The sequence below is a fragment of the Mus pahari genome, chromosome 5 (assembly GCF_900095145.1).
Source record: "Mus pahari chromosome 5, PAHARI_EIJ_v1.1, whole genome shotgun sequence".
NCBI lineage: Eukaryota > Metazoa > Chordata > Mammalia > Rodentia > Muridae > Mus > Mus pahari.
Window position 1 is genome coordinate 126,518,857 of NC_034594.1, and position 12,211 is coordinate 126,531,067.

A 12,211-nucleotide genomic window follows, 5' to 3' on the forward strand; every position below is an offset into this window, starting at 1 on the left:
CTCTCTCTCTCTCTCTCTCTGAAACAGGGTTTTTCTCTGTAGTCCTGGCTGTGGTCCCAAACTCAAGAGATTCACTTGCCCCTCCCTCTCAGGTGTTCTCAAACAAGAAAACAAACAGACAGACAGACAAAACAATAACAACAAAAAAGACCAATTGCTTACAAAAAAACAAAAACAAAAACTCCCCAAAACAAAACAAAACCCAAAACTTGTCACAGCCTCGGTCTTGCTGCGTGACTCCTGTGGCCTCCCCGGCCCCCCTCCATGGATGACATCCCCAGAGACCATAGCCTGGTAACCCTGGCTCAGTGAGCAAGCACTGGCTGGCGCTTTCAGTCAGCAGAGAGGCAGAGAGCAGCAAGGACACTCACCTAGCTTGGTCACATAGTTGATAAATCTCTGGATACGAAACTAGAATGGAAGAAAGAAATCTGTGGTCAGCACCATCACACCGTGAAAACCATGTCTGCATTCAGAAGTCAAACCACGGAAACTCTGTAAAGTCCATCTGCCTTAGCTTTCTGTAGACCTCCAGAGTGGAGGAAAGAAACTGATGAGATGGTTAAATCTGCTCAGGCTAGGTCAGGAGAAAATGGAGGTCCCCCGAGTTTTCCTCTCCTCTCCATATGTGCAAGTGCACATACATTTGACAGGTAAATAGGTAAATGTCAAAAATGTAAAACCATTGAGTTGTGTTTATAGGCAAGGCATCCTGACTTTTTTTTTTTAAGATGTATTCATTTTATTTATATTAGTACACTGTCACTGTCTTTAGACACGTAAGAGGGCTTCAGAGCCTATTAGAGATGGTTGTGAGCCACCATGTGGCTGAACCCAGGACCTCTGAAAGAGGTCTTAATTGCTGAGCTATTTTTTTCTCCAGCCCCCATACTTTCCTTCTTTATCTAGAGTTTTACCTTTAACAGATGCTTCTCTGAAAACACCCTGCTGTGATCTCATTTAAATTTCTTTGTAACCCAGCGAAGATAGTGACTTCAATACACACCAACATCCCATCTTTACAGTCTTTACCATACTGTGTAAGCCTCTCTTGGGAGGGCCCCACACATACACTTAGGCATATGCTCTCTGTTCCTAAGCCCCTCTTTTTCTATGAACCTCCACACTTAAATCCACAGTAAACTCGTTTCCTAAGCCGGGTGTGAGACATTAAGGGCTGGGCAGTGGTGGCGCACGCCTTTAATCCCAGCACTTGGGAGGCAGAGTCAGGCAGATTTCTGAGTTCCGAGGCCAGCCTGGTCTACAAAGTGAGTTCCAGAACAGCCAGGGCTACACAGAGAAACCCTGTTTCGAAAAACCAAAACAACAACAACAAAAACAACAACAACAAAACAACAACAACAACAACAACAACAAACCTTGTTTCCTAACAAGCGCTAACATTACTTCACATTGGCTTCTCATGAAATTCTTTTCTGTGGCAAAGTCAAGAATGTTTTTAGGGTTGGGGGTGGAGCTTAGTTGGTAGGGATGCTCTCCTAGCATGCAAGAAGCTCTGGGTTCCACTGGAGCACTACTATTAGACCAGGTATAGTGAGCCTGGCTTAGTGGGGTCTGCCTGTAATCCCAGAGGTAGCAGAATTCATAAGCTCTAGGCTATCCTGAGTTAAGTAACAAGACTCTATCTTAAAAAGCCAAAATCAAAACAAAACCTTCGGAAGAAAGGTTCCTAGACCAAAACAAACGAACTAGCAACTCCTCCAAACTTTCTGTGATGGTAAACATTCCTGTAATTCTATTTTATTTATTGCTTCTAAAAACTGCATACTCTGTAGCTATTAAGATTGGCTCTAGCCAGGCGTTTAATCCCAGCACTTGTGAGTCAGAGGCAGGTGGATTTCTGAGTTCAAGGCCAGCCTGGTCTACAGAGTGAGTTCCAGGACAGCCAGGGCTATACAGAGAAACCCTATCTCGAGAAACCAAAAAAAAAAAAGAAAAGATTGGCTCTATGCTTCCATGATACCTTTGCTGGCCTCCAGGTAGCTAACACAACAGCCACTATTGCTTTTTTATCTCTGAAATAAATCTTTCTATTATAAGAGTCTCAGGAGGGTGTGGCGACATAAACACTGGGTGAGGGAAGGGAGTGCTGGAGCTAAGGAAGGAGAAAGGCTTTCAGTTAGCCAGTAGGTAGCAAGATTCTAACTCAAAACAAAATCAGGGCTCGAGAGGTGGCTCATCGGGTAGAAAAAGTGCTGTGCACACCTGATCACCTGAGTTAGGACCTTGGAACCCACGTGAAAAAACATGGGGACTTACTCCATAAAGGTGTTCTCTAACACATGTACACACACACACACACACACACACACACACACACACAAACTCCTCAAAGCCCGCCTTCTTTTGCACCATCTGTTCACTTCCCCTCTGGTGGGTGTTTCCCACTCTGAGCACGCTTCTGGTGCACACCAGTGACCTCTCTTGACTCTGGGTTATCCTTCCCTTCCTCATTTTAGGTTCTCAGCATCACACTTTGAAGTTTTTTGGTGATTCAAGTGGAACTTCCTTAAGGGTGGGCACATACATCTGTCATTTGCATCTGTTAGGTCTCAAGCTCTCAGTATGTCTAGAAATGAGTTTGAACTGGACTATAGAAGAATTTCTGGAGGTTAGATACAAGCCAGCACTTTTTTCTTTTTTTCTTTTTGATTTATTATGTATCCAGCATTCTGCCTGCATATATGCTTGTAGGCCAGAAGAGGGCACCAAATCCCATTACAGATGGTTGTGAGCCACCATATGGTTGCTGGGAATTGAACTCAGGACCTCTGGAAGAGCAGCTAGTGCTCTTAATCTCTGAGCCATCTCTCCAGCCAGTGAAATGGGTTTTCTAACCTGAAAAGAGTGCTTCCCCAGCAGCTATGCAGCCTTCTCATAGTCCCCATGGCTTGCCAATCCCATGATCCCTTGGTACTATCTATTCTCCTGTGCTTTTGGGGTTCTTTCTATGCTGTCTCTTGCTATTTCCACTACCCTCCCCGACTCTCCCACTTTCCTAGCCTCGGTCTGCTTGCTTTGTTCTTGTGAGAGCCAAAGTTATGTTTTAAGCTTTAATTATTGTGCCTACGAGATCCATGGAACAAAAATGCCCCTAACCTGGAAGCCCCTTGCTAAGGACAGACACTTCCTGAAATGATGGAGGCGATTGCTATGGAAGATAACAAGCCAGGTTTTCAATACCCTAAAAGGGTCTGGCGGACTCATCTGCAGGAATGGGCATGGTTACATATAGGCGAGAGGTATGTTGGTGAGAAATATCTCAGGATGTATGTTTGCCCCTGATTGAACCTGATGGGGAGATGGCATTATGGGATTGCCTCCTTAAGCCTCTGCAAAATATGACTCACTGCTGTCTACTGGGAACCATGGAACAGACCTGGCCAGTTCAACAAGCTGGTCACTGCTGTCTACTGGGAACCATGTTCATCAAGCTGGTCACTGCTGTCTACTGGGAACCATGTTCATCAAGCTGGTCAGTATTTGATTAAAGTTTGCTCCAAATTTGGCTCAAAATTGTGGTAATGCTCTTATTCCTCATAGGTGGGATTAACACTCTTTACTCTAACCCTTCCGGACCCTCTGCACAGTTTCTCTCTCTAACCCACAATAAAGACCTTCCCCCTAATGGAGACAGCTGTCACGTCGGCAGTTTCTTTACTGTGCCCCTCACATACAGCAGCACTGGACAGCCTCAGGCAGGAGAACTGCCCTCAGTTCCTAGCTAGCCTGGGCCAGAGTATGAGACCATGTCGCCTCCCCCCAAAACAATAATAACAAAAAATAAGGGTGGATGGGACTGGAAAGATGGTTCAGTGGTTAAGGGCACTGGTTGCTCTTCCAGAGGACTGGGGTTCAATTCCCAAGATCCACATGGCAGCTCACAATTATCTGTAACTCTAGTTCTAGGAGACCCTACCCGTATCTGTGTGTGTGTGTGTGTGTGTGTGTGTGTTTATTTTATGCAGGCAAAACACTTAAGGATGTCCTGAAGTTACTCTCACAGAAATCTATGGCCATTATTTTACAATCACAGAATACTTTGAAGATAGAATAACAGTAAGATCCTTTGTAGGAGGAGGAGAAGACTGACTCTTTCCTATCTGGCATTGTATCCCCTTAGATATGGGCATAGGGAGGATGGGGTGGGGGCAGATTCCATTTAAACAAGAAAGATAACAGAAGAAAGATAGAGGGGAGGGGGGCCTTCAAGCCTGCTGAGAAGGGACAAAGGACCCCCCCCCCCGCCCCAAGAAAGATGGCAGTGAAGGTTTACCTGGTAGCTGAGCGCTGAAGCCAAGTCCTTCTGTTCAAAGGCCTCCAACATCTGGTTTGTCATTTTTCCCAGGTAGTTATAGGTACTGGAAAGACAACAACAACAAAATACTCCAAGCTAAACAACTCAGTGGGAAGGATCCAAGCTCTCTATACTCATTTGATGCTTAAAAGGGCAAATTAGGGGTTGCAGATGGGCTCAGTGATAAGGCTACTCTAGCATATGTAAGGGCCTAGGTTCAGTCCCCCCCCCCCACTACATAATCAAATTCTAAGCCAACCAGCCTGGGCAACATAGTAAGAACCTGAGGAAACAAGGGTCAGGAGTTTAAAGCCATCCCAAGCTACATAGTGAGCATGAGCCTAACTTGGGCTACGTGAGATCTTGTCTTGAAGGGAAAAATCCACACAAACAGGAAGGAAAAAAATACAGTGAGGCCCCCACTATTCCATTTGTAGGGTCAATCGATAAGGAAAACCAGTCTGTCTTCAGTTATGAGTTCTCTAGCAGCGCAAAGCAGGGCCAGCAAGGTGGCAGAGTGATGGGTTATTTCTCCATCTGTGAAATGGGCCAATTCAAGCCAAATCAGATTATATTAAAGGCAGGATTACTGGGAAACTGCTCTCGGGTGGGTGAGTTCACTGACACCAAGGACGAGGGAAGTTGCCATGAGGAAGGGGTGGGAGGTTAGGGGTGGGAGAGAGAAAGGGAGAAAGGATGCACGGAGAGAGGGAGGGAGAGAGAGAGAGCAAAAGGTCTGGATTAAATAGGGAGGAGCCTCTGGGGGAAGGGCAGCCCAGCCCCTAGGCTGGTAATTTCAGGATTGGGGACAGGGTATGCCAGGTAGGGACTGAGGAATACTGGGAAAACCTGGAGGCCAACACAGAGAATCCCAGAGGGGATGCAGTCTGAGAGTAAAAGATGGAGGTGTGCTTTAGGCAGGAAAGGCTGAGGCCAACAGCTGCCTAGGGCACACACACAGACTCAGAGGTAGACAACTGGGGCTCAAACGTCGCACTGGCTTAAGTACTAAAAGTCATATGCTGCAGTGCATGGTTAATCTCAGCATTCAGGAGGCTGGTGGAGAAGGACCTCTCTGAGCCTGAGGCCAGCCTGTGTCTAGCAGGTTCTAGACACTTGAGAGGCAGAGCTGGAAGTTCAGGGGTTCAAGGTCATCTTCAGCTGTGTAGTGAGTTTGAGGTCAGCCTGGGCTACGTCAATGGATCAAGTCAATAGTGTTTATCAAAGGCATGTATACCAAGACTCGGTGTGAAGAGTGGCTTAGCTACCCCTGAGGAAATACACTTTCAGCTGGTACAGTTCACTGTGCCTGCAACACGCCCTAGTGAAGTAAGCAAGTATAGTGGGCACACTGACTAAACTGCTTGTCCTGTGCTGAGTAGTCGTCACAGGGCCACAAGACTGTGGATCCCTGGCCACAGTGGACTGAATCTTGGTGGACCCTTGACGAAGTCAGATGGTGCAAACAGTACCCTGAAACAGGGAAGAGAAACAGACATGCTGAAGAGATAGGGGCGAGCGTCTTCAGGAGACCCTGGGGAGGAGTGGCTTGCTGTGATGGTGAGAGCGGTGTAGATTCTGGCTCTCATGGGTTCAAGGGTCTGGCTGCATTTGTCTCAGTTGAGTGTTACCTGGTTTGTCCTCATTTTATAATAACTTCCTTACTGTTTGTTTTAAAGGCAAGTTAGCTCGAATGGATTTCTGCCAATTTGTAACTAAGTTTTTAACAAACCAGCTTTGAAATACTGCCCATCATAAGCTGGAGTCCCCGGGCCTCTTTAGCCTACGTATTCACCTGCCTCACCTGATTATGGTGGAATGTAATTTCCAGGTTGGAGGAATGACAACTCTGTCCTGAACAAATGCAAATGACAGGCGATTTCTATCAGAAAGGACTATCGTGGAACAAAGCTTTTTTCTTTAAGATTAATTATTAATAATTAATAATTAATAATTAATAATAATAATTATTATTATTATTTTGTGTATGTGTGTGTGTGCCTCATGTGTACCATAAACCTGCCAAGGTGAGAAGAAAGTGCCAGAGCCTGCAAATATAGTGACTTGCCATGTGGGTGCTGGGAACTGAACCCAGGTCCTCTGCAGGAGCAGCAAGCAATTGCTTGTTGTTGTTGTCTTTTTGTTCTTGTTTGTTTTTGTTTTTGACAGAGTCTATCTATTAGCTAATTCAAAATCATGGCTATCCTCCTAGTTTGGTCCTTTGAATGCTGGTATTACAGGCATGGGCCACCACACATGACCATACTGGAGTGCTTTTGTTTGTTTTGCCATCGTTGTTTTGAGATAGGGTCCTGATGGTCAGACTGGATCCTAACTTTTTATGAGTTGAGGATGAGTTTGAAGTTCTAATCCTCCTTCCTCCACCTCTCAAGTGCTGGCGTCAATATTCCAAGCCCCTCCCCCTCCTAAAGCTGGAGGATTTCCTTAGCAGGAAAACCAGAGTGAGCAGAGGTGGGGAGAGAAGGCCACCCCTTTCCAGTTAGGGTCCATCTTTCCATGACTGACGCTAACAAATGACTTCCTACTCAGTGTCTCTTCAAGGAACGTGCCTGTCACTACAGGGGACTTCTATTAGAAAAGACGGATATGCAGGAAGCCCATCTGTCTCAGCGATGAGTGACTTTACATTTGTAACCATTAGGAAAGACTTACCTGCCTACTGCTCCAGTAGCTCCCATGACCAGAGCACTCAACAGTTGCTGATGAGAAAGAGACAAAGAGATTCAGGCTTTTGAGAAAGAGAAGAGCTGAATGGGTCGCTTGGAAGCTGGGATATACCCGAGGGGTAACTTACTTCGTCCACTCCAAAGAGCAAAGCAAACTGTCGCTGGTGATTCTGATCGACACACTGGCCGAAATCCAAGAGGTCCGTGTCAGTGAACTTCAGTCCTTGGAAGGTGGGGATCTTGTCCTGAATCCCGTCCAGCAGCTCCTCAGCGCGGACTTCGGAACAACACACACTTCATTAATCCACACAGCCACAGAAACTATCAAATACCACCTTGAGGTGGCCTTTTCACACATGACTGGATTCCCATTCCCATTCACTCTGACGGATGAGGCAAGGTGATTCCCAGGCCAGCCTAAGTTACAGAGCTACAGGGCAGGAACCCATGTTTTAAAAAGCCAAACACAGGGCTGGAGAGATGGCTCAGTGGTTAAGAGCACTGACTGTTCTTCCAAAGGTTCTGGTTTCAAATCCCAGCAACCACATGATGGCTCACAATCATCTGAAATGAGATCTGATGCCCTCTTCTGGTGTGTCTGAAGACAGCTACAGTGTACTTACATATAATAAACAAATAAATAAATAAATAAATCTTTAAAACAAAAAAAGCCAAACACAGATGGTGTATGCCTGTAATTCCACTATAATCCCAGCGGTAGTCAACAGGCAGAAGCAGACAGTTTCTGTGAGGTTGAGGTCATCCTGGTCTGGGCCATCCAGGATGGGATACATACTGAGACTATCTCAAACAAGCAAACAGACAGACAGACAGAGGCAGGCAGACCTGTAAGTTTGAGGCTAGCCTGGTCTACATTGTGAGTTTCAGTATAGCCAGTGCTATGATTCATTTTTTGAGATATAGTCAACTATAACCTAAGGTGGTCTTTGTACATAGCTGCCCAGAATAGCTTTGAACTTCTGGTCTTCCTGCTTCTACCGGAGTCTAGGTGTGCACTACCATGCTCTGTCTATGTGGTGCTTTGCACATCTGAGGCCAGCACTCTGTATTTTAAACTGATCTCCATCCCTAGGCCAGCTTGTGTTCCAATGAGGTGATACCAGCCAGGCTTCTGGATGGGGTTCATTACCGGAGAACTGACCTGGTGACTAGAGGGTGGGGTAGGAGCTAAAGGTTTAATTCATCATCAATGGCCAATGATACAATCAATTACAGCTATATAATAAAGTCTTTACCCTTAAAAGAGGATCCAGAGAGCTTCTGGGTTGGTGAACTTATGGAGGTCCCTCTGCATCTAGAAATGACATGGAGGCATCCCACATCCCTCCCTACATGCCGTGGAGGTCTTTAATAGGTAAGAGGATTTCTTTTGAGTCCCGTGAGCTGCCCAACCTGCATGATCTGCTGCTATCTCCAGGTAGAAGGGGACTCATAAGCTAAACACTTCACCTCCAATGGAGAACTAACGGCTGGCAGGGGAAAGTCCCTACATGCATTTCAGTTTGGTCACCAGAGGTGAAGTGCTTTCTGTTAGGTGGTAAGCATGAGCAAGTACCGAAGACCATTTCTTACTCAGAGGGTTAAGCTAGCCTTGGGCTAAGGATCTCTCAGGAGTAAAGGAACAGCAGAACATGCATGAGCTACACACAGACAGACACAAGGACACGGACAGACAGACAGACAGACACACACACACACACACACAAAGTACATATAGTTCAGAAGCAGAATATTTGTCCAGAATGCACACAACAAAAGAAAAAAAAAACTAGAGGAAAAGTCAGGGAGATAAGATACCTCCCCACAGGCTAGGCACCGGAACTACAGTAGGGAGAAGGTGCAAGCAATTCCCGTCTAGTGCGACTTACTGTCTCTTATCTTCTAACAGAAGATGCAGAGGGTTTGGGTTGTAGTTCAGTGGTAGGCCACTTGCCTAGTATGAGTGACATGTGGGAAGCGGGTGTGGCCGTGGCTGCGGCCTTGTGAGCCAAGATGGCACCCTGGTTCAAGCCAAGCCCCGTGATTCCCTGCTTGATTACCAAAAACCTGATTATGCGCACCTGAGTGATTACGCGCTGCCCGCCTGAGGTATGGCGTCATACAGCATGATATTGAGTCACTGTCCTATCAACACCCACCCTGTATGTGTGCATGGCTCTCGTATAGAGCGTGTTGAATGCTGATTGGATGATGAGCGATGAGAGACGAGTGCAGAGGGTGGAAGGGGATAAATTGGGCGATCCCAGAATAAAGTGGGAGAAGCTGAGCTGGGGTGAGCTGTAGAGAGTATAAAGCTGCAGCGGGAAGCTGCTCAAACCCTGCCTTGGCGTACGTGTCGTCTTTGCCTCACCTCTGTGGAACGGAGGTTGGGGGCACGCAGCAGTGATACCCTGGGTTCAAGCCCCATCATGGCAAAACTAACTGGTTAAATGAATATGGAGATGCAAAGTGGTTGCTATATATGCCGAGGGATTATGCTATAGCCTAGGCTGCATTGTAACTTACTGTGTAGCCCCCACCAGCAACAACTCATGGCAGTCTTTCTGTTTTAGCCTATCAAATTTTCTTATTCTTCTATGGGGCTGGAGAGACAGCTCAGCAGTGAAGAGCACTGACTGCTCTTCCAGGTCCTGAGTTCAAATCCCAGCAACCACATGGTGGCTCATAACCATCTGTAATGGGATCTGACACCCTCTTTTGGTGTACTCGTATGCATAAAATAAATTAAAAAATTCTTTTTTTTTTTTTGGTTTTTGGAGACCAGGCTGGCCTTGATCTCAGAAATCCGCCTGCCTCTGCCTCCCGAGTGCTGGGATTAAAGGTGTGACAGCACCCATGCCCGGCTTCTTTTTTTTTTTTTTTTTTTTTTTTTTATATAAAATCTTAGAAGAAGAAGAAGAAGAAGAAGAAGAAGAAGAAGAAGAAGAAGAAGAAGAAGAAGAAATAATAATCTCATGCAGCCTAGATTGACCTGATCCATCTGTCTCTACAGAAAATTACAGGCATGTGTGCCACAGCTGGTTTTATCAACTCTTCTTTTAAGACTAAGGGCCTCCTTATAAGGTGATGTGAATGACTGATGAAGGCTGAGGTAATGGGATGGCTTGCTTTGGAGCAATTTTAACTGCCTCATCAGTGGCCTGTCTAATCCAGTAGGGTGGGATGGAGTGGCATTTCTTGTGTATTTCTGTTTTTCTTTTTTTTGTTTTTGTTTTTTTTTGGAGACAGGGTTTCTCTGTGTAGCCCTGGCTGTCTTGGAACTAACTCTGTAGACCAGGCTGGCCTCAAACTCAGAAATCCACCTGCCTTTGCCTCCCAAGTGCTGGGATTAAAGGTGTGACAGCACCATCAGGCATAGTAGAATTTCTTGATGGAATGTTTAGGATAGGGAAGCTGGAGAAAATGTTAAAAAAACAAAACCAAAACCAATACTTGGGTTTTGGACGAATGGCTCAGGGGAGGAAGACCTGTCCTTCTTCTATTTCCTCTACTTACAGAGCTTCTCAGGGCCATCTCTAACATACATGCAAGCAAGTTACTTGCAGCTATGCACATAAAATAAATAGAATCGAGAAGAATTGAAACCATACTTACTCTTTACCCCAGTCATGGAAGGCATGTGGTAGTAATAAAATGGCAAAGTGGGGGCTGCAGCTGCCACCTCCCTCAGGAAGCTTATCAGGGCATCTGAAAGAAGAGGAGTCACATGAACACGAATGAGACAAGTGGCTTTCCTGCATTAGAAAATGGTTCAGTGAGATGCAGCCAGCCTCTGGCAAGCTGAAATCCCGGACCACCCTTCGGTTCAACTACACAGCTAAACATCACTGCGCCTTAGAAAGGTCAAAATCAGTGGGCTGGAGAGGTGGTCCAGAAATGACAAGGATCCAGGTATGACTTCTATGCTCACAGTGGCTCACAACCATCTAGCTATTCCAGTCCTGGAGGATTGGACACAGTCTTCTGGTCTCTAAGGGAACCAAGCATGCCTGTGTGGTTCAGACATATATGCAGACCACACACACACACACACACACACACAGATACACACAGACACACACACACAAATAAAACTAAAAAAATATGATAATTGTTTTCCTACCACACTAGTATACCATTAAAAAACTGGCCCTCACTGGGCAGAGTGGGGCACAACTTTAATCCCAACACTCAGACTCGGGAAGCAGAGGCAGGGGAGCACCTGTGAGTTCAATAGCCTGATACTCTAGCAAGTTCCTAGCTAGCCAGTGCTGCATAGTGAGACCCATTCTCAAAAAGTAAATTAATAAATAAATATAAAAATAAAAAATAAAACATAAAAAAAGAAAGAAAGAAAAAGAGAAAAGGTTCCAGGGAGGCTGGGAAATGGCCCAGTTAGTATCTGCTTCTCGAACAGGCAAAAAGACATGAGCTCAGATCCTTGGCGCCCATGTAAAAAGCAGGCGCAATGGTGTGTGCCTGCAATGCTTGCTCTCTCTGAGTAGACACAGGTGGATCCTTGGCCAGTCAGTGAACTCTAGGCCAGTGACAGAGTAACCTTGTCTCAAAAAAGTATGGTGGACAGTGAAAAAGGAAGATACCTGAAACACACACACACACACACACACACACACACACACACACACACAGGGACTGAGGGTGTAGCTCAGATGTAAGTGTATACATGTCATACCCAAGGGCTGGGTTTGATCACCATCATGGTGGGGGGTGGGGAGAACAAGGGAAATACTTTCCCATTAGTAGAAGATGATCATTACATATTACCAAGAAAACTACATGGAGGACTCCTGTCCTTTTACCCCAGGAGGACTACGTGACAACAACAGACATTATGCACCAGATTCACAGTAAAGCAGCTATAACTCAGACAGTTCTACAAAAGCAGAAACATCGGCTTCAAGAGACGGTATAGCCGGGCCTGGCAGTATAGGCCTGTGATCCCAGCTTCTAGGAAGACTGAGGCAAGAGGATCAGAGGTTCAAGGTCTGGGGCCTGTGGGAAGGCTACCCAGGTAAAAGGACTTGCAGCTCAAGCCTGACATGCTGAGTTTGATCCCTGAGATCCACAAAGGGGAGAGCTGAGTCTTGCAAGTTCTCACCCCCCCCCCCCAACTCCGTATTCAACTGTGGCCATGTGCACTTATGCAGGGTGTGTGCACGTACACACACACACACACACACACACA

At 46.0% G+C, this 12,211-nt stretch overlaps 1 protein-coding gene across 2 annotated transcripts in view; it reads right to left on the minus strand.

The window, feature by feature from the left end:
• Npl (N-acetylneuraminate pyruvate lyase) overlaps nt 1-12,211 on the minus strand; it is a 44,943-nt gene that overhangs the window by 4,592 nt on the left and 28,140 nt on the right. For both annotated transcript variants that reach the window (XM_021198812.2, XM_029538917.1), the window contains 5 exons: nt 10,621-10,713; nt 7,134-7,282; nt 6,992-7,038; nt 4,298-4,382; nt 372-411 (listed from right to left, as the gene is read on the minus strand). In XM_021198812.2, the coding sequence (XP_021054471.1) occupies nt 372-411; nt 4,298-4,382; nt 6,992-7,038; nt 7,134-7,282; nt 10,621-10,713 (414 nt within the window). The remainder of the gene's footprint in view (nt 1-371; nt 412-4,297; nt 4,383-6,991; nt 7,039-7,133; nt 7,283-10,620; nt 10,714-12,211) is intronic.